The 21,643-nt window shown below is 44.0% G+C and overlaps 1 protein-coding gene across 10 annotated transcripts in view; it reads right to left on the minus strand.

Moving 5' to 3' along the window:
* Positions 1-21,643, minus strand: part of CUX1 (cut like homeobox 1) — a 307,807-nt gene that overhangs the window by 91,144 nt on the left and 195,020 nt on the right. For 8 of the 10 annotated variants that reach the window (XM_067472043.1, XM_067472044.1, XM_067472045.1 and 5 more), the window contains exons 10-15: positions 19,001-19,105; positions 16,030-16,218; positions 13,902-13,960; positions 11,488-11,536; positions 8,063-8,162; positions 5,898-6,605 (exon numbers count right to left, since the gene is read on the minus strand). In XM_067472043.1, the coding sequence (XP_067328144.1) occupies positions 5,898-6,605; positions 8,063-8,162; positions 11,488-11,536; positions 13,902-13,960; positions 16,030-16,218; positions 19,001-19,105 (1,210 nt within the window). The remainder of the gene's footprint in view (positions 1-5,897; positions 6,606-8,062; positions 8,163-11,487; positions 11,537-13,901; positions 13,961-16,029; positions 16,219-19,000; positions 19,106-21,643) is intronic. The other 2 variants (XM_060756991.2, XM_060756990.2) reach the window with 1 other exon arrangement.

The raw sequence follows: 21,643 nt of genomic DNA on the forward strand, positions 1-21,643 counted from the left end.
AAAAATTACGAGGAATGTCTGAAGAGCGCTATAGCTCCCCCCCTTCCTTCCTAGAAGGGGCACCCAATTGCATTGTCCTTCTTCTTCTACACTTTCCTTTCAAGGTGGAACATAATACGGAAACATTAGGAGGAATGTCCGAAGAGCGCTATAGTTCTCCCCTCCCTCCCTCCCTCCCTCCCTCCCTCCCTCCCTTCCTTCCTTCCTTCCTTCCTTCCTCCGTCCCTCCTTCCCTCCCTCCCTCTCTCCCTAGAAGGGGCACCCAATGCACTGTCCTTCTTCTTCTATGCTTCCTTATCAAGGTGGAATATAATAAGGAAATGGTAAGAGGCATGTCCAAAGAGCTCTATAGCTTCCATCCTTCCTTCCTTCGTCTCACCCAACAAAGGTTATGGGCCCAGAATAGGCTGAGCCAATTGCCCGGCACCTTTCCTTCCTTGCTTCCTCCCTTCTTAGAAGGAGCACCATGACACTGTCCTTCTTCTTCTACACTTCCCTTTCAAGGAGGAACGTAATAAGGAAACATTAGGAGTAAAGTCCAAAAAGCTCTATAGCTCCCTTCCTTCCTTTGTCTCACCCAACAAAGGTTATGGGCCCAGAACAGGCTGAGCCAATGGCCCGGCACCTTTCCTTCCTTGCTTCCTCCCTTCCTAGAAGGAGCACAAAATGGCACTGTCCTTCTTCTTCTACACTTCCCTTTCAAGGTGGAACGTAATAAGGAAACATTAGGAGTAATGTCCAAAGAGCTCTATAGCTCCCTTCCTTCTTTCGTCTCACCCAACAAGGGTTATGGGCCCAGAATAGGCTGAGCCAATGGCCCAGCACCTTTCCTTCCTTGCTTCCTCCCTTCCTAGAAGGGGCACCCAATGGCACTGTCCTTCTTCTTCTATGCTTCCTTTTCAAGGTGGAACGTAATAAGGAAACGTTAGGGGGAATGTCCAAAGAGCTCTATAGCTCTCTTCCTTCTTTCATCTCACACAACAACGGTTATGAGCCCAGAATAGGCTGGGCCAATGGGCCAGCACTTTTCCTTCCTTGCTTCTTCCCTTCCTAGAAGGGGCACCCAATGGCACTGTCCTTCTTCTTCTATGCTTCCTTTTCAAGGTGGAACGTAATAAGGAAACGTTAGGGGGAATGTCCAAAGAGCTCTATAGCTCTCTTCCTTCTTTCATCTCACACAACAACGGTTATGAGCCCAGAATAGGCTGGGCCAATGGGCCAGCACTTTTCCTTCCTTGCTTCTTCCCTTCCTAGAAGGGGCACCCAATGCACTGTCCTTCTTCTTCTATGCTTCCTTTTCAAGGTGGAACATAATAAGGAAACAGTAAGAGAAATGTCCAAAGAGCTCTATAGCTCCCTTCCTTCGTCTCACCCAAAAAAGGTTATGGGCCCAGAATAGGATGGATCAATGACCTGGTACCTTTTCTTTCTTGCTTCCTCCCTTCCTAGAAGGAGCACAAAATGGCACTGTCCTTCTTCTTCTACACTTCCCTTTCAAGGTGGAACGTAATAAGGAAACATTAGGAGTAATGTCCAAAGAGCTCTATAGCTCCCTTCCTTCTTTCGTCTCACCCAACAAGGGTTATGGGCCCAGAATAGGCTGGGCCAATGGGCCAGCACTTTTCCTTCCTTGCTTCCTTGCGAGGGAACACTGTATATATATGCTAGTACAGAAAAAAAATCACATTTGTGGTTAGGAAAGTAAAAGGGAAAAGCAAGTCCTGGAAGCAAGAAGACTCCCAGCGGACTCTCCTTGGCAGCTGCTTTCTAGAGTTTTGCCCACACCAAGCCTTTTCATGGGGGATCCCCATGCTGATCACACTATGTAACACTATTTGGGAAACGTTCTGTTCCTGGTTTGAAAGTGGTATTTCCTATTTAATGGTGCGGTCCTTACTGTGAAAGTCATCGTTCTACTCCAGAAACTTCATTTTTGTGCCTCTCATAAACTAGACTCAAAGTTGAGATAGTCATTGGAAAACTGGAGCCAAATGCACTTCCCTCCCGCCAAAACAAAGCTTTGCAGTTTGATAAACTTTCTCCTTTTTTCCATGATAGAACCAATTAGGAAATGACATTTATAACCCAGGAACATAAATCATGTCACATAGTGTAATTCAATAACAATAACAACATAATAATGTAATAATTTACAATGCACTACTATTAATAATAATGTCATCATAATAATGAGTTAATAATAATGTAATAATAATAGTTTAATAGTGTAAGAATAGCAATGCAATAATAGTAATGATAATTTAATAATAACAATATTAATATAATTATAATAACAATGTAATCAGAGTTTAATAAAGTAATAAAAACAGTAATGATAATTTAATAATAACAATAATAATGTAATAATAGTATAATAGTGTAATAATAACAATGTAATAATAGTAATGATCATTTAATAATATGAATGTAATAATCATGTAATAATAGTTTAATAGTGTAATAATAACAATGCAATATGGTAATGATAATTCAATAATAACAATATTAATGTAATAATAACAATGTAATAATAGTTTAATAGTGTAAGAATAACAATGTAATAATAGTAATGATCATTTAATAATATGAATGTAATAATCATGTAATAATAGTTTAATAGTGTAATAATAACAATGCAATATGGTAATGATAATTCAATAATAACAATATTAATGTAATAATAACAATGTAATAATAGTTTAATAGTGTAAGAATAACAATGTAATAATAGTAATGATCATTTAATAATATGAATGTAATAATCATGTAATAATAGTTTAATAGTGTAATAATAACAATGCAATATGGTAATGATAATTCAATAATAACAATATTAATGTAATAATAACAATGTAATAATAGTTTAATAGTGTAAGAATAACAATGTAATAATAGTAATGATCATTTAATAATATGAATGTAATAATCATGTAATAATAGTTTAATAGTGTAAGAATAACAATGTAATAATAGTAATGATAATTTAATAATATGAAGGTAATAATCATGTAATAATAGTTTAATAGTGTAATAATAACAATGCAATATGGTAATGATAATTCAATAATAACAATATTAATGTAATAATAACAATGTAATAATAGTTTAATAGAGTAATAATAACAATGTAATAACAGTAATGATAATTTAATAATAACAATAATAATGTAATGATAATAGTTTAATAGTGTAAGAATAACAATGTAATAACAGTAATGATAATTTAATAATATGAATGTAATAATCATGTAATAATAGTTTAATAGTGTAATAACAGCAACACAATATAGTAATGATAATTCAATAATAACAATATTAATGTAATAATAACAATGTAATAATAGTAACGATAATTTAATAACAATAATAATAATGTAATACTTTACAATGTACTATTATTAATAATAACGTCATTATAATAATGAGTTAATAATAATGTAATAATAATAGTTTAATAGTGTAACAATAACAATGTAATAATACTAATGATAATTTAATAATATGAATGTAATACTCATGTAATAATAGTTTAATAGTAATGATAATAACAATGCAATATAGTAATGATAATTCAATAATAACAATAGCAATGTAATAATAACAATGTAATAATAACGATAATTTAATAACAATAATAATGTAATACTTTACAATGTACTATTATTATTAATAATGTCATTGTAATAATGAGTTAATAATAATGTAATAATAATAGTTTAATAGTGTAACAATAACAATGTAATAATAGTAATGATAATTTAATAATGACAATAATAATAATAATAATAATAATAATTGTCCATGTTTTTATGATGGAGCCAATTAGGAAATGACATTTATAGACCAGGAACTAAAAGTTGTGTGACATGGGGGTTGGACTGGATGGCCCATGAGGTCTCTTCCAACTCTTTGATTCTATGACTCTATGGTGTTATGGGAGTTGTGGCACCAAAATGCACCTGGGAGACGCAAGAGAGGTATGTTTCTTAGGCCACATCTAGGCTGCCATATCAAGCCCAGATCATCTGCTTTGAACTGGATTATATGGCATTGTAGACTAATATAATCCAGTTCAGAGCAGCTAATCTGGATTTCATAAGACAGCGTAGATGGGGCCTCCACACTGGAGCTTCTCTGAAGGGAGATGAACGGGGCATCCCTCGCTCCCTGCATCTGCCCGCAAGCGCTTCCCTTTTGTGCTGCTGCAGCATCTCCAAAGTATGTTATATAACTCCATACTTTTTCCTTCTGCTTTACCCTGAGGCCAAGGAGAAGAATGGTCTGCCTTGTGAGGCTCACACTGGGGGAAATCGGGTGGGTAATTGTGTGCCTAGCGAGAGTGGGGAGCGTGTGCGTGCGGTCGTGCAAGGGTAAGGTTGTGCCCAGCAGCACCACAAGGAGCTGGACCAGGAAGGAGAGTCCTGGTGGGAGCTGCACTTCCCCTAAAGCGGCCATGCTTCTTCCTTGCATTCCATTGCAGAAATGTGGGGTGGAGGGTGGCGGTGGACGCATTTCACGTCCCCAAAAGCCAGAGAGCCAATGGGAGTCAGGAATGGTCAATGAGCAATGAGGCGAGGAACACCCCGTTTCCCACAGAATGCAACCATGGAAAATGAATAAAATCAAGACCAATCTTTTCTCATGGTGACCCAGCTTCCTGGACCTCTTCCCTACAACCGGTGTTTCAGTCCCCGGGAAAGGAGGTGTGCAGAGGCCTACTTTGCTTTTCTATAGCTCTCTCCTTCCGTCCTTCTGTCCTTCCTTCGCTCCCTTTCCTTCCATCCTTCCTTCCCTTTCCTTCCCTTCCTTCCTTCCTTCCCTCCTTTCTTGCTTGCTTCCCTCCTTTCCTTCTTGTTTCCTTCCCTCCATGCTTCCTTCCTTCCCGCCTTCCTTCCTTTCTACTTTCCTTCCTTCAATCCTACCTTTCCCTCCTTGCTTGCTTGCTTCCTTCCCTCCATGCTTCCTTCCGTATTTTCTTTCTTCCTTCTCTCCTTCCTTCCCTCCTGCCTTCCTTCCTTCTTTCGCTCCCTATTTCCTTCCTTCCCTCCTTTCTTCTGTCACTCCCTCCTTCCATCCTTCCCTCCCTCCTTTCCTCCTTGCTTGCTTCCTTCCTTCCTTCCCTCCTTGCTTACTTGCTTTCTTCCATCCATGCTTCTTTTGGTATTCCCTTCTTTCCTTCCTTCCTTCCTTCCTTCCCTCCCTCCTTCCTTCCTCCCTCTTTCCATCCCTCATTCCTTCCCTTTCCTCCCTCCTTCCCTCTTTTCCTTCCTCCCCTCCTTTCTTGCTTCCTTTCTTCCGTCCCTCCCTCCTTCCCTTCCTTCTTGCTTGCTTCCTTCCCTCCATGCTTCCTTTCTTCCTTCCCACCTTCCTTCTTTCCCTCTTGCCTTCCTTCCTTTCTATCTTCCTCCCTCCAATCCTTCCTTCCCTCCTTGCTTACTTGCTTCCTTCCCTCCATGCTTCCTTCGGTGTTTCCTTTCTTCCTTCCCTCCCTCCCTCCCTCCCTCCCGCCCGCCTTCCTTCCTTCCTTCCTTCCTTCCTTCCTTCCTTCCTTCCTTCCTTCCTTCCCTGCTTGCTTCCTTCCTTCCCTCCCGCCCTCCTTCCTTCCCTCCCTCCCTCCCTCCCTCCTTCCTTCCTTCCTTCCTTCCTTCCTTCCTTCCTTCCTCCCTCCCTCCCTCCCTCCTTCTTCCTTCCTTCCTTCCTTCCTGGGGTACTCAATGGCACCGTCCCTCTTCTTCTACGCCTCCCTTGGAAGGTCCTATCTCTCCAGGCCAACCATGTGGGGCAGCGCGGGGAACACAACAGCAGGCCTCTGCAACAGCCAGCGGCACAAAGGCGAGCGCTGGAAGGGAAGACACAAACCCCGGAACCCGCCAAGACTCCCGGCCGGCCTCACTCACCTCTTTGCCGGCCTTGGATGCTGCGCAACGCCAAGATGTTTTGCTCGTCCGAGAGGAACTGCTTCATCTTATGGAAGGGCTCCTTGCCCCGCACGGTGAGCTTGTTCCAGGGCTTGGGCCGGGCCAGGATCTCGCTCACGGAGCCCTGCGAGAGGCCCAAGACGTAGTGTCCGAAGATGCGCTGCCCGATATTGTGCTTGATCAGCTGCTCCTTGACCTGGCGGGCAATCTCGGCCGTGTCCATGTCCTCGCCTTCCGAGGCGTTGCTGCCAACGGCGGTGCCATCCGACTGGCTGGGCGAGGGGGCCAAGCCGTTGACGTCGGGGCTTTGTTGCAAGGGGCTTTGGGAAGATATGGAGTTTGTGCTGTAGGGACCTGCTGAAAAAATCATGCTTGTGCTTCCCGCTTCCTGCATGGCCTTGGAGTAGAAGGACTGCATGAGCTGGCGCTGGAGGAGAGAGTTTAGTGCAAATTTTCCCGTAGAAGCCAGGGGTAAGCCGGAGCTTGCCAGGGACGAGCTGAAAAAGTCTTGACTTAAACCCGTTGGTGGGAACTGGTGTGTACCATTAGTATTACTGGAAGCCTGCTCCCCTGCGTTGCGGGGCAACTGAGGAGGAGGAGGAGGAGGAGGAGGAGGAGGGGAGGAGGCTGGCAAAGCTGGAGGACGCTGGCTCTCAGGCTGGTCTTTCCCTTTTCTCCTGGCTGACCCTACAAGGAAGGTCAAACATAATGCATTATGGGGGATCAAAAAAGGGGGGGGGACAAAAAACCAAGACCAAAATGCAGAGTTTGCCCCACAAACGGGAGAAAAAAGCGCAGGTCGCGTTTTGCTTGTTTTCGTGTTTTGTTTTTTTGTGCGTTTCATTCCAATGAAGGAGGTGGTTTAGGGTCGTCTTTTTTGTTTTGTTTTTGTTTGTTGATTTTTCGTTTCAATTTTTTAATAAGCCAAACAAGGCCCCCAAGACCAACAACATGCATTTCATGTTTGCACCTTTCTTGTATGTCGCAGCCTGGAGAATCCCCCTTTTTTCAAACATTAGCAGTAGGACAATCGACATGAAGTGCAGTTTATACAATGGCTTTGGTTTCGCTCTTGGAAATACATTGGACACAGGACAAAGAAACGCTGCTGTGCTGCTGCCCCTCCGGCTCATTTGAGTCCTTCTCCCCACCCCGTATGTAATATACATACATATATATATATTTATATACAAGAGACCTCGGCTGAACCCAAACTTAGCCACGTTTTAAGAGACCTTGGAGGAAACCCATTGGAGAAGAGAAATTGTTGTTTGAAGGATGCCACTGTTCAAAATGCCGCAACCAACTGAGTATCCACTGATACGTTTCCCACCCGCTGACCAGAAAACTCCACCATGCCACCAAACCCGGCTTGTTTATATTTTTGTCGGCGACAGCCCCGCACCCAGGGGCGGCTCAACCATTACGCAAAGTAAGCATTCGCCGTATAGTTGATTTTGCCCAGGGGTGCTCTTGAGGCGCTCTTGGGGGAAAACAGACCTTGACATATGCAAGTTGTAGTTACTGGGATGTATAGTTCACCTACAATCAAAGAACATTCTGAACTCCACCAATGATGGAACTGAACCAAATATGGCACACAGAACTCCCACGACGAACAGAAAATATATATCAATGATTTGGGGGGGGGGGGGGCGGGCAAAATACTGTTTGCTTACCGTTGAAAATTACCTAGGGCCACATCTGCCCGCACCCACTGCTTTTTAGTATGACAGATCAGCAATCCGCACCATGGATAAGAAACCAAACCAAACTGAAAGGCACCACCACGTCAAGGAAAGGACTGGGGATTCAGGCTGTTAACACTCGCAAAGTCTACAAGAGGTTACCCTCCGAAACCCGTTTCAATCTATGCCTTGGGACAAAAAAAACGAGCACCACAATCGACCGAAATAATCTCACGGCATTCCTTCCGAACCCTTGCAACATCTCCGAATCTTTTCTCGGTGACGTCACGGGGAGGAGGAAGACGGAGGAAGCCTCCACAATTCAGCTCGCTATAGACAACAACACTTCCTGTTACAGAGATTGTCTTTCCAGTTCTCCTCTCCCCGTCCCTGTCCCTCCCGAAAAAACAACAGACAAAACGACAACCGTCTCCGGGACTTTTCCCATCCACTTACCACTCAAGTCGCTGTTGGTGATGCGTAGCGTGGCGTTCTCCGACTGCAGCAGGCGGTTCTTCTCCAGGAGCAAGACCTCCAAGGGCTTGGAGGCCGCATCCTAAGGAGAGAGGCAAGGAAAGGAAGGGGTCAGTCTGGGGCAGGACACCCAAGTGGTGGCGAGGGAACAGGCCGGAATTTGGGACAGAGCGCACATCCGGAGATTTGTCACCCCAATTTGGGCACGGCCACCACCACTGCCCCCCCCCTCCAAGAGGCAGAATGCCTTTTGTTTTCCGGTGCAGATGGCGTGTCCGCTCTCGAGACGTATTCCTAAGCGCTCCATTAATCATTTCCCTTACACCTGTTTGCCTCGCGACGCGGCGTTATCGCTGCGTATCTTCCCCCCCCGAAAACACTGTGTTTCGGCACCGGATAAATTAAATCAGTCGGCAAAGCTGACCCTTTCCCCTTTCGCGCGCGCACGGCTCTCAATCATCAAAACCCACTGGAAATAATAAAAATGCCGGCTGCACGGAGGAAAGGCGACGCCGGGTTGGCGCGGAAGGTGCCGGAAATCCAATTTGTAACCTTTGATCTGACAAGATTAATATGCGACGCGGCCAGAAGTTGTGGGTACGACTCCAACCCCCGCCCTCCAAATCGCTATTGTTTAATTTTAGTTCAACTGTGCATTTATTTAAGGCACTTTGAAAATGCAGGACTCCGGCTTCCATTTTAGCAACGGATGCACGCAAAACAAATTGGGGAAAGCAGGGCCATGTTCACATGGAAGCGAAGTGTCTAGATCTAAGGAAGTAATGCTACCCCTCTATTCCGCTTTGGTTAGACCACACCTGGAATATTGTGTCCAATTCTGGGCACCACAATTCAAGAGAGATATTGACAAGCTGGAATGTGTCCAGAGGAGAGCGACTAAAATGATCAAGGGTCTGGAGAACAAGCCCTACGAGGAGCGGCTTAGGGAACTGGGCATGTTTAGCTTGAAAAAGTGAAGGCTGAGAGGAGATATGATAGCCATGTATAAATATGTGAGAGGAAGCCACAGGGAGGAAGAGGGAGCAAGCTTGTTTTCTGCTTCCTTGCAGACTAGGACGCAGAACAATGGCTTCAAACTACAAGAGAGGAGATTCCATCTGAACATTAGGAAGAACTTCCTGACTGTGAGAGCCATTCTCCGGGGAGTGTGGTGGAGGCTCCTTCTTTGGAAGCTTTTAAGCAGAGTCTTGATGGCCATCTGTCAGGGGCGATTTGAATGCAACATTCCTGCTTCTTGGCAGGGGGTTGGACTGGATGGCCCATGGGGTCTCTTCCAACTCTTTGATTCTATGATTCCCGCTTTGAGTCTCCTCGTGAAGAGAAAAAGCAGGGTATAAACCAGGGGTCCTCAAACGATGGCCCGAGGGCTGGATATGGCCCTCTAATGTCATTTACCCGGCCCTTGCTCAAGGTCAACCTATGTCTGAAACGACTTGAAAGCACACAACAACAACAATCCTATCTCATCAGCCAAAAGCAGGCCCACACTTCCCATTGAAATATTCAGCAGTGGAACTCTCTACCCCGAAGTGTGGTGGAGACTCTTTCTGTGGAGGCTTTTAAACAAAGGCTGGATGCCCATCTGTTGGGGGTGCTTTGAATAGATTTTCTGCTTCTTGGCAGGGGGTTGGGCTGGATGAGCTACGAGGTCTCTTCCAACTCTATGATTCTATGAATCTCTGAATCTACGACATTTCCAGCCAGCTCTTATGAGGCGGCAAAACACGAACCCACACTAAACCCCTCCATGCCAACTTCTTGTGGTTATATAAACCTCATGTGGTTTATATAATCACATTTGGCCCTTGTTTGGTTTGGGACCACTAAGAGCTGGGTTCCAAGAGTCCATGTTCTTAGTATTCTAGGAGTCTAGCGCCACGCCGGTTGGGTAACAGTCGGATACTCTGTATTATCCGACATTCCGTCTTATCCGACGCCCCCTTTTCCTCCATCATTTCCCTTTTAATGATAGGAGCATCCCCCTACTCTCTTCCAATTTCTAATAAGCAAAAAGGGCAAGACGAGGAGGAGGAGGAGGAAGGAGGAAAAGTGGCAGGACCGGAAGCGGAAATGTCTTCCCTCCTTCCCTCTGATTTCCGCGCTCCTCTTCCACATCTGGGAACTTCCTGCTGGGCCGCTCTAGCCCAGAGGCGTTGCCTTACCGTAACCCTTTAAGTCCCTGTTGTTTGTATTCTTGGTGTCTAGCTCCATGTTGGACGGATAATAGTAGGAAACTCCGTATTATCCTGTATTTTACTGTGTTTTCGTTTTTATCTTATTGTAATTTGCTGTTGGGCTTGGCTTCATGTAAGCCAACCTGAGTCCCCATCAGGGAGATGGTGACAGGGTATAAATAAAGATTATTATTATTATTATTATTATTATTATTATTTTCATTTTTCCGACGTTCTCCCAGCTTGTTTATGTCGGATAAGCAAGACTGTACTGCAGTGGTTTTCAACCTGTGGGTCCCCAGGTGTTTTGGCCTACAACTCCCAGGAATCCCAGCCAGTTTACCAGCTGTTAGGATTTCTGGGAGTTGAAGTCCAAAAACATCTGGGGACCCCAGGTTGAGAACCACTGCTGTACTGTATATAAAATTTTGCATGTTTTGACCATGCTGTGACCTGCCTCGAATCACTCGGAGAGGCGGATAAGAAATATAATAATAACTAGCTGTACCTGCCGCGCGTTGCCGTGGCCAACCTCCCTCTTTCCTTCTTTCTTTCTCTCCTTCCTTCCCTCCCTCTTTCCTTCCTTCCTCTCATTCTCTTTTTCGTTCTCTCCTTTCTTTCTTCTCCACCTATTCTTGGATTGATCTATCTACCGACTATCTATCTCTATCTAATCTATATATCTTATCTATTTGGAGAATTGCTGGGAGTTGCAGTCATGGAACAGGAAATGGGAAATATGTATGGATTGGTATGCTCTCAGAGAAATCCAAGGAGAAGAAAGCTTGCAGGTTGGAAGAAGTGCATTTGGAGCATCCTCCTCCACTAAAGGGCCTGGTGTAGGGGATGATGGGAGCTATCGTTTTTGCGCATTTAGGTTTTTTGAGTTTTTAAGTTCTATCTGCTGTTTTGTGGGAGGGGTTTATGAATGATGGTCACTCGTTGGTCTGTTAGGGGTGTAGTGTCTATATTTTGTGTAGATTCGCCCAGTGGTTTTTGAGTTATGTTAATCCCACAAACATTACATTTTTATTTATATAGATTATTTATATATAATAAATTCAAAATGATAATTATTACAGTGAACGGCCTGATTGAGCAAGGATTTGAATCCAGCCCTTTCCAACTCAGAAAGGTCTCCCTCATTACGATTCTGACAGAACATACGATATTTCCCATCCCGCCCCAAAAGCCAAAGCCCTGGCCTCATACCTGAGTGCTGGAGCTGTCCGGCAGCGCAAACTCCATTGACTTCAAGATGCTGCAAAAGCGAGAGAGAAGGAGGAGAGTGATTTTCTGCGCCTTCCTTGCCGGAGAACGCGGCACTAATGAGCATTAACATGGCAATTTTCGGCTCTCCAGGAACACCCTAAGTGATAACTTTAACAACTTTTCTTTGGGAGTCATATAATCTGATAATGAATATAGAATAACTTATTCACACGCGTTATCGGAGAGGAACATGCTCTCCAACGTCCTCTAAATCACGGCATAATGCAGTCCCACCAGGGCCCTTCGGAGCATAAATTGAAAGGTTAATAAGGATATAACATTTTAAACTGTCAGAAACAATATAAATTTATATGCGCAGCGCTTGAAGGGAAAGGAGGGCAAAAAAAAAAGGGGGCGGGAGGAAGAGCCATTAGAACAAAGCCGCGCAAAAACAGGCCGCCGCCATTGCCCTCGTAATGATATGAAATGTGGAAAGAGAAGTCCGGGCAAAACAGACCCGCTTGTGGATCAAGGCCAATGCACGGAGCATTATGCGCGTGATCCAACACACTATGGGCTTAAGGGAATGGAGCCCCGCTGCTTCTCATTTCCATAATCAAGGCCAGCAAATGGCTCGGTGCTTCTGAAGATCCACCAAACGCCTGGAAATCACAAACGCGTCAAACGCACTCCTTTCGCCAACAAAACATACGACAATATAAATGAAAGAAGGAGATGGAAATAAATATGATGATATATTTCATTTTTTTAAAAAAAGGTTAAAAAATATGGATATGGAGGCCTTGACCAGCTTCGCATTAATCACATTATTATTATTATTATTATTATTATTATTATTATGTAACAAACAATAGTAAACCTATAATAAATAAATAATAAAATAAACAATAGTAAACAAATAGTAACAAACAACAGCAATAATATTTTGTTATTATTATTGATAGTAATAATTAGTAACAAACAATAGTAAACAAATAATAAATAAATAAATAAATAATAAAATACACAATAAAAGTAAGGAATAGTAACAAACAAGAGCAATAATATTTTTGTTGTTGTTATTAATAGTAATAATTAGTAACAAGCAATAGTAAATAAATAATAAAATAAATAATAGTAAACAAATAATAGTAACAATCCACAACAGCAATAATATTTTTGTTGTTATTATTATTATTAGTAAAAAAACAATAGTAATAGTAAACAAATAACAATAACAATCCACAAGAGCAATAATATTTTTGTTGTTGTTTTTATTATTAATAGTAATAATTAATAACAAACAATAGTAAATGAATAATAAATAAACAATAAGATAAATAATAGTAAACCAATAATAGTAACAAACAACAGCAATAATATTTTGTTGTTGTTATTATTAATAGTAATAATTAGTAATAACAAACAATAGTAAACAAATAATTAAATAATTAATTAAACAATAGTAAACAAATAATAGTAACAAACAACAACAGCAACAATATTTTTGTTGTTATTATTAATAGTAATAATTAGTAACAAACAATAGTAAACAAATGATAAATAAATAATAAAATAAATAATAGTAAACAAATAATAGTAACAAACATCAACGATTTTTGTGTTATTGATGTGAACTTGGCTTGGACTTTTAGGGGGACATCTATACACACAATAAAAGTGAACATATGTGTGTGACCACAACACTATGGTGTCCACTTAAACAGACAAGCTCCCACTTCCACAGACAGCTCTAGCTCCCACTCCTCAGGAGACCTCAATGGCCCTCCCTCCAATGACACTGCAGGTTATAGCGAGCGTCATGAACATGTCCAAGAGCCCTGCCAATGTCCCCCACCAACACCATCCTGCTCACCACCCAAGTGAAGAGGACCCTTTCATCCTATATTTTATGTTTTTACTCCACCACAGACATCTCAGTGTTTCTGACTCTCTCCAACGGTGTAGAATTTGCATGACCCCACCCACTGACTCTCCCTTAACCCTTTCCTGGAGCAAACTTGGCACACAGACCTGATATGCCGAAATTTAATTACTTGAGGGGTTTGGGGGGAACAGACCTTTCTTTCTGGGAGTTGTAGTTCACCCACAACCAGGGAGACCGTGACTTCCACCAATGATGGAACTGGACCAAACTTGGTACACAGAACCTCCATGACTAACTCAACCTACTGGACACTTTATGGGTGAAAGACCCACGTCTCCTGGAATGGCTCCACGCTAGGCAATGCTGGGATTTGTAGTTTGGCGAGGCACCCGCATCCTTTGGTGGAGAAGGCTCAAATGACAGCCGTGAACCAAATGCTGAGCCCAAGCCAAAGGGGAAGGTGCCTGGCTCAATGCTCTGGGCGACTGGGACTGGGAGTTGGGTGAGGCATGGCAGGCACACTTACGTCAGTTCTTTCTTGACCTCCTCATAATCCGCTTGCACCTTCAGTTTTTCTTCCAGTTGCTTCAAGTCAAATCAAAAGAAAAGATCAGATCAATACTCAACCATCTGGCCTTCCCATCACTCACCCCCACTCCCCCAAAGACATGGCTCAATGATGGCGAAACATGGCAGAAAATGTACAGCTTTACTGATGTATCTGCATATTTATCTGCCTACTTTCTCCTTTCTGCAGCTCTGGGGGGGGGGGGGCTCCCTCACAATGCCTCCATGACAACATGGCTCTCTTGGGGGCTCTTTCCTTCCTTTCTCCCTCATACATACACATGCCACCTGCTTTTTTCCCCAGCAACATCAGAGGTCCACTCCACCTAACAACAGCCAAACCAGAGACATCACAGAGGGCCACTTCACCTATCTAGTGACATCAGAGGGCCACTCCATCCAGCAACAGCCAATTCAATGGAACCACAGGGGGCCACTCCACCCATCTATTGACATCAGAGGGACACCCCACCTAACCAACCCAGTGACATCACAGTGGCCCACCCCACCCAGCAACAGCCAACCCGGTGACACTATGGTGGGCCACTCCATCTATTTAGTGATATCAGAGGGCTGCTCCACCCAGTGAAATCGTAGAGGGCCATGCCACCCAGCAACAGCCAACCCAGTGACATCAGAGGGCCACTTTACCTATCTAGTGACATCAAAGGGCCACTCCACCCAGCAACAGCTAATCCAGTGACACCACAGAGGGCCAATCCACCTATCTAGTAACATTAGAGGGCTACTCCACCTAACAACCCAGAGGCATCGCAGAAGGCCACTCCACCCAGCAACAGCCAACCCAGTGACATCACAGAGGGCCATGCCACCCAGCAACAGCCAATGCAGTGGAACCACAGGGGGCTACTCCACCTATCTATTGACATCAGAGGGACACCTCACCTAACCAACCCAGTGACATCACAGTGGGCCACCCTACCCAGCAAAAACCAACCCGGTGACACTATGGCAAGCCACTCCACCTATCTAGTGACATCAGAAGGCCGCTCCACCCAGCCAACCCAGTGACATGGGCCATGCCATCCAGCAGGGCCATGCCATCCAGCAACAGCCAACCCAGTGACATCAGAGGGCCACTTTACCGATCTAGTGACATCAGAGGGCCACTCCACCCAGCCCACCCAGAGACATAAGAGGGCCAATCCACCCAGCAACAGCTAATCCAGTGAGACCACAGAGGGCCACTCCACCTATCTAGAGACACCAGAGGGCCACTCCACCTACCCAACCCATCAACATCACAGAGGGCCACTCCACCCAGCAACACACACACATATATGATATCTTTTATCTGTCCTATTTGTGGGAAACAGTCGAAAGGAAATAAAGGGATGAGCTTTAGGGTGCGCATTCGATTCGCGCAGTACGGTCCTCTTAGTGCTGAGCCAAAGCAAAAGGGGAAGCTGCTTCTGGAGCTCCTCTTTGAGGGACACCATCTCTAATGAAATGACCAGGGCTCCATGCTATGAAATTCTGGGATTTGTAGTTTGGTGAGGCATCGGCAACTTTTTGGCAGAGAAGGCCCAAGGCCTTGCGAAAACTACAGTCCCCAGGATTCCATAGCATTGAACCATACTTTGGAATCGGAGGTGCGCCTTAGCTTTGATTGTGCACAAGCCTCGAGTCAACACGAAGGGGGGGGGGGGGGCAGGGGACAGTTCCACCTTGTCTCCTGTGCTATATTAATAAAATAAAATAATATAATATAACATGTTGTATATACATATAATATTTATAATATTATAATGTAATCAATATAATACTATTACTACTAATAATATATTATAATTATATATTTATATTACATGTAATATTATGAATAATATTACAATATAATGGTATATAATATAATATATAATAATAATATAATTAATTAATACAGTAATAATTAATACTATGCTAATAATATAATATATTGTGTATATATCTTGTAAGCCGCTCTGAGTCTTCTTCGAGTTGAGAAGGGTGGCATATAAATGTCGTAAATAAATAAATAAATACGAGATTTAACTTTCCGACGTTTGCAATGGGCAGCTTCCCAGGCCCCCCAAGGGCATCCTCACCTTCAGCGTGCTGTTCTTGGCCGTCAGCTGCTGCTCCAGTTGGGAGATCTGGCTGGTGGAGTTCTCCCGGAGTTTGGAGAGGTTGCCCTGCAGCCGCTGCACGTCTTCCACCAACTGCGCAATCTCGCGCTCCTTGGCCGCCAGCTCCGCTTCCAGGCTGGAGCGGGTCAGCACCTCGATCGCCTGCTCCTGGAGGGAGGGGCACAACAGGAAGGGGTGAGTGTCCGGCGCTGGCAACGTCTGGAGGGGCTTGGGAGGGGTTCACCCCATTGCCCCACAGTTTGGCGAGGAACCCTTCTTTCTCAAGATGTGCCTCCAATGCCATCCTGCAACTAGTTTAGCCAGCTGATAACAGTGAGGGTTGTGGGGGGTTCTGTGAGTGCCCAGACAAAGGGGGTATGGAGCAAGATGGTTCTCCAGTTGGGAGAACGGAGGGGGTTTCGGAGCAAGCGTGTGGGAATGAAACTGCTTTGGAAGCTGACAGGCAGAGAAGGGAGGATAACATTAGCTCATCCAAAGAAGCAGCTGGCTTAGATAGAGATACCAGGCTGCTCCTGTGGGGGAAGAATCATAAAATCATAGAATCCTAGAGTTGGAAGAGACCTCCTGGGCCATCCAGTCCAACCCCATTCTGCCAAGAAGCAGGAAAATTGCATTAAAAGCACCCCTGACAGATGGCCATCCAGCCTCTGTTTAAAAGCCTCCAAAAAAGGAGCCTCCACTACACTCCCAGGCAGAGAGTTCCACTGCTGGACAGCTCTCACAGTCAGGAAGTTCTTCCTCATGTTCAGATGGAATCTCCTTTCTTGTAGTTTGAAGCCATTGGTCCATTGCGTCCTAGTATCCAGGGCAGCAGAAAACAAGCTTGCTCCCTCTTCCTCCCTATCACATCTTGATACCTGCCCTCATCATGTCTCCTCTCAGCCTTTTCTTCTTCAGGCTAAACATGTCCAGCTCTTTAAGCCGCTCCTCATAGGGCTTGCTCTTCAGACCCTTGATCATCTTAGTTGCCCTCCTCTGGACACATTCCAGGTTAGAGTCAATATCTCCCTTCAATTGTGGTGCCCAGAATTGGAGACAGTATTCCAGATGTAGTTCAACCAAGGCAGAATAGAGCATGGGGAGCATGACTTCCCTGGATCTAGAGTCCTATTTCATACAAACAGCATTGAATGTTTGCTGTGTATGTGTACTTGAGTCCCCTTTGGGGTGAGAAGGGCGGAATATAAATAAAGTGTTATTATTGGGTTGTTGTAGGTTTTTTTCGGGCTATATGACCATGGTCTAGAGGCATTGCCTAGAGAATGCCTCTAGACCATGGCCATATAGCCCAAAAAAACCTACAACAACCCAGTGATTCCGGCCATGAAAGGCCTTTGACAATAAAGTGTTGTTGTTGTTATTATTATTATTATTATTATTATTATTATTATTATTATTATTATTTTACTGATATGAAAACACAGTATGTCATAGCAAATGAGATCTATATGCTGGATTTCGTATCACAAAATTATTATTATTATTATTATTATTGTTATTATTGTACAGACACTCTGCTAGCTGTTGAATTGGATCACACGTTGGACACTTCCCAAGTTTCTAGGACTTTATTATTATTATTATTATTATTATTATTATTATTAATAATAATATTTGAAGCACAACAAGATGAGTCCACAGCAGACAAGATCACTCTGCTGGCTGTTGCATTGGATCACACGTCGGACACTTCCCAAGTGTCTAGGACTATGTGATGTATCGACGAATAATAGATGCAGATCCCAGTAAGGTGGCCTTCTGCAGCTGGTAATTTTGTCAGCACTGATTATGTTTAAGTGCAGGCCAAGGTCTTCAGGCAATGCACCCAGTGTGCCGATCACCAGTGGGACCACCTTGACTGGCTTGTTCCAGAGTCTTTGCAGTTCAATGTTTAAATCCTCATATCGTGTCATTATTATTATTATTATTATTATTATTATTATTATTATTATTATTATTATTATTTAATAATAATAATAATAATAATAATAATATAATATTTAATTATATAATTATATAATATTAATAATTAATAATTAATAATAATAATAATACTGCTGGTCCTCTGCCATCATCACAGCATACTACCTTCTGGTTTTCCCAAGGTGTCCATAGACACCTTGGGACCATTTGGCCCAGTGGATAATGGTAATTTTGTCAACGCTGATTGTGTTTAAGTGCAGGCCAAGGTCTTTAGGCAATGCACCCAGTGTGCCGATCACCACCTGGACCCCCTTGACTGGCTTGTTCCAGAATCTCTGCAGTTCAATTTTTAAATCCTCATATTGTGTCATTATTATTATTATTATTATTATTATTATTATTATTATTATTATTATACTTATACTGCTGGTCCTCTGCCATCATCACAGCATACTACCTTCTGGTTTTCCCAAGGTGTCCATAGACATTAATTTGGCCCAGTGGATAATGGTAATTTTGCCAGCGCTGATTGTGTTTAAGTGCAGGCCAAGGTCTTTAGGCAATGCACCCAGTGTGCCGATCACCACTGGGACCACCTTGACTGGCTTGTTCCAGAGTCTTTGCAGTTCAATTTTTAAATCCTCATATTGTGTCATTATTTATTATTATTATTATTACACTTATACTGCTGGTCCTCTGCCATCATCACAGCATACTACCTTCTGGTTTTCCCAAGGTGTCCATAGACATTAATTTGGCCCAGTGGATAATGGTAATTTTGTCAGCGCTGATTGTGTTTAAGTGCAGGCCAAGGTCTTTAGGCAATGCACCCAGTGTGCCAATCACCACTGGGACCAACTTTACTGGTTGTTGTTGTTATTATTATGGCCATATATATATATATATTTTAAAAACGCAAAACAGCAAGTCCGTGAAAAGCGAACCACGAAGTAGCGAGGGAACACTGTATATATCTGTGTGTATGCGTGTGCCTCCTGCCTCTTACCACGTCCGGCGCTTTCTGGATTTGGGTCGCCAGCTGGAGAGATTTGTTAGCAGACGCGAGCTGCTCCCGCAAGGACTCGGCCTCTCTTTGCGCCACCTCTGCCCTCTGGAAGGAAGGAATCAGAAGGGGGAGAATGAAATTTCGGGAGGAGGAGTGTACATTTGATAGAACAACTGGCAATTATTGCAGAAACATTCATCAATCCACGCCCGACTGAATATAATTGATTTTCCTAAACACTCAACCTAATATAAATGATGGGGAGGGGGGGGGGAATGGGGGGCATTCTCTGAATGTGATGGATTTTTATTTTAAACAGTACAAGGAAGGCATAATTGAGCGATTATGACAGTAATTTAACGCTAGGAGCAAGGAATCCCCTGCCGACACAAAAGGCTGCGGCCCACTGCATTTCCCAGGCGGAATGAATGAGTGAATGAATGCCACTGGAAATGGAATCCCTTTGATTCAATTGCCTCCTGTGCTCCCAGCCAAAGCCGGCCCTCGCGGGAATCGTTCTCACGCGCAAACGCAGCAGCGTTCAGAGCGCCGCGGCCCCTTCCGCATGAACGGAACACAATGCGCGCTGGCTTCGGTTCGGGTTTTCCAGAGGCTGCGATCTTCCATCAGGGCCCGTCCTGCTTTTTTTTCGGTACTCCCTCCCCAAAGGTTCCACATCTGGTTCAATCCATGGCCCTGGAGACATTGTGGGACACTGACCGTCCCACTTCGTCACCCATTTTGGCAATGGGAGTTGTAGTCCTTACTTACTTAGTTGATCCCTCGTTGTCCGAGTAGGATCAGTGTACTGGTGGCAGGTCCGTAGGTGACTGACCTGCATCTTCTCCCGCAATGAGAGCATTGGTTTCCAGGTGGAAGGTGGTCCCGGTCGGGATTGGTTTGACGTGCCTTTCTCTTGGCACATTTCTCTCTTTCACCTCTTCAAAATCTACAGCACTGCTGGTCACAGCTGACCTCCAGTTGCAGCGCTCAAGGGCCAGGGTTTCCCAGTTCTCAGTGTCTATGCCACAGTTTTCATAGAATCATAGAATCATAGAATCAAAGAGTTGGAAGAGACCTCATGGGCCATCCAGTCCAACCCCCTGCCAAGAAGCAGGAATATTGCATTCAAATCACCCCTGACAGATGGCCATCCAGCCTCTGTTTAAAAGATTCCAAAGAAGGAGCCTCCACCACACTCCGGGGCAGAGAGTTCCACTGCTGAACGGCTCTCACAGTCAGGAAGTTCTTCCTCATGTTCAGATGGAATCTCCTCTCCTGTAGTTTGAAGCCATTGTTCCGCGTCCTAGTCTCCAAGGAAGCAGAAAACAAGCTTGCTCCCTCCTCCCTGTGGCTTCCTCTCACATATTTATACATGGCTATCATATCTCCTCTCAGCCTTCTCTTCTTCAGGCTAAACATGCCCAGTTCCCTAAGCCGCTCCTCATAGGGCTTGTTCTCCAGACCCTTGATCATTTTAGTCGCCCTCCTCTGGACACATTCCAGCTTGTCAATATCTCTCTTGAATTGTGGCGCCCAGAATTGGACACAATATTCCAGGTGTGGTCTAACCAAAGCAGAATAGAGGGGTAGCATTACTTCCTTAGATCTAGACACTATGCTCCTCTTGATGCAGGCCAAAATCCCATTGGCTTTTTTTGCCGCCACATCACATTGTTGGCTCATGTTTAACTTCCTCCCCACGAGGACTCCAAGATCTTTTTCACACGTACTGCTCTCGAGCCAGGCGTCACCCATTCTGTATCTTTGCATTTCGTTTTTTCTGCCAAAGTGGAGTATCTTGCATTTGTCACTGTTGAACTTCATTTTGTTAGTTTTGGCCCATCTCTCTAATCTGTCAAGATCGTTTTGAATTCTGCTCCTGTCCTCTGGACTATTGGCTATCCCTCCCAATTTGGTGTCGTCTGCAAACTTGATGATCATGCCTTCTAGCCCTTCATCTAAGTCATTAATAAAGATGTTGAACAGGACCGGGCCCAGGACGGAACCCTGCGGCACTCCACTTGTCACTTCTTTCCAAGATGAAGAGGAAGCATTAGTGAGCACTCTCTGTGTTCGTCCACTTAACCAATTCCAGATCCACCTCACCGTAGTTTTGCCTAGCCCACATTGGACTAGTTTCCTTGCCAGAAGGTCATGGGGGACCTTGTCGAAGGCCTTACTGAAATCCAGGTACGCTACATCCACGGCATTCCCTGCATCTACCCAGCTTGTAGCTCTATCGAAGAAAGAGATCAGATTAGTCTGACATGACTTGTTTTTGATAAATCCATGTTGACTATTAGCGATGACTGCATTTGTTTCTAAGTGTTTGCAGACCACTTCCTTAACAATCTTTTCCAGAATCTTGCCCGGTATCGACGTGAGGCTGACCGGACGGTAGTTGTTTGGGTCATCCTTTTTTCCCTTCTTGAAGATTGGGACCACATTGGCCCTCCTCCAATCTGCTGGAACTTCTCCCGTTCTCCAAGAACTCTCAAAGATGGTTGCCAATGGTTCCGAAATGACTTCCGCTAGTTCCTTCAATACTCTGGGGTGTAGTTGATCTGGCCCTGGGGACTTGAACTCATTAAGAGCGGCCAGGTATTCCTGAACGACTTCTTTCCCAATTTGGGGTTGGAT

The sequence above is a fragment of the Anolis sagrei genome, chromosome 11 (genome assembly GCF_037176765.1).
Source record: "Anolis sagrei isolate rAnoSag1 chromosome 11, rAnoSag1.mat, whole genome shotgun sequence".
Taxonomy (NCBI): domain Eukaryota; kingdom Metazoa; phylum Chordata; class Lepidosauria; order Squamata; family Dactyloidae; genus Anolis; species Anolis sagrei.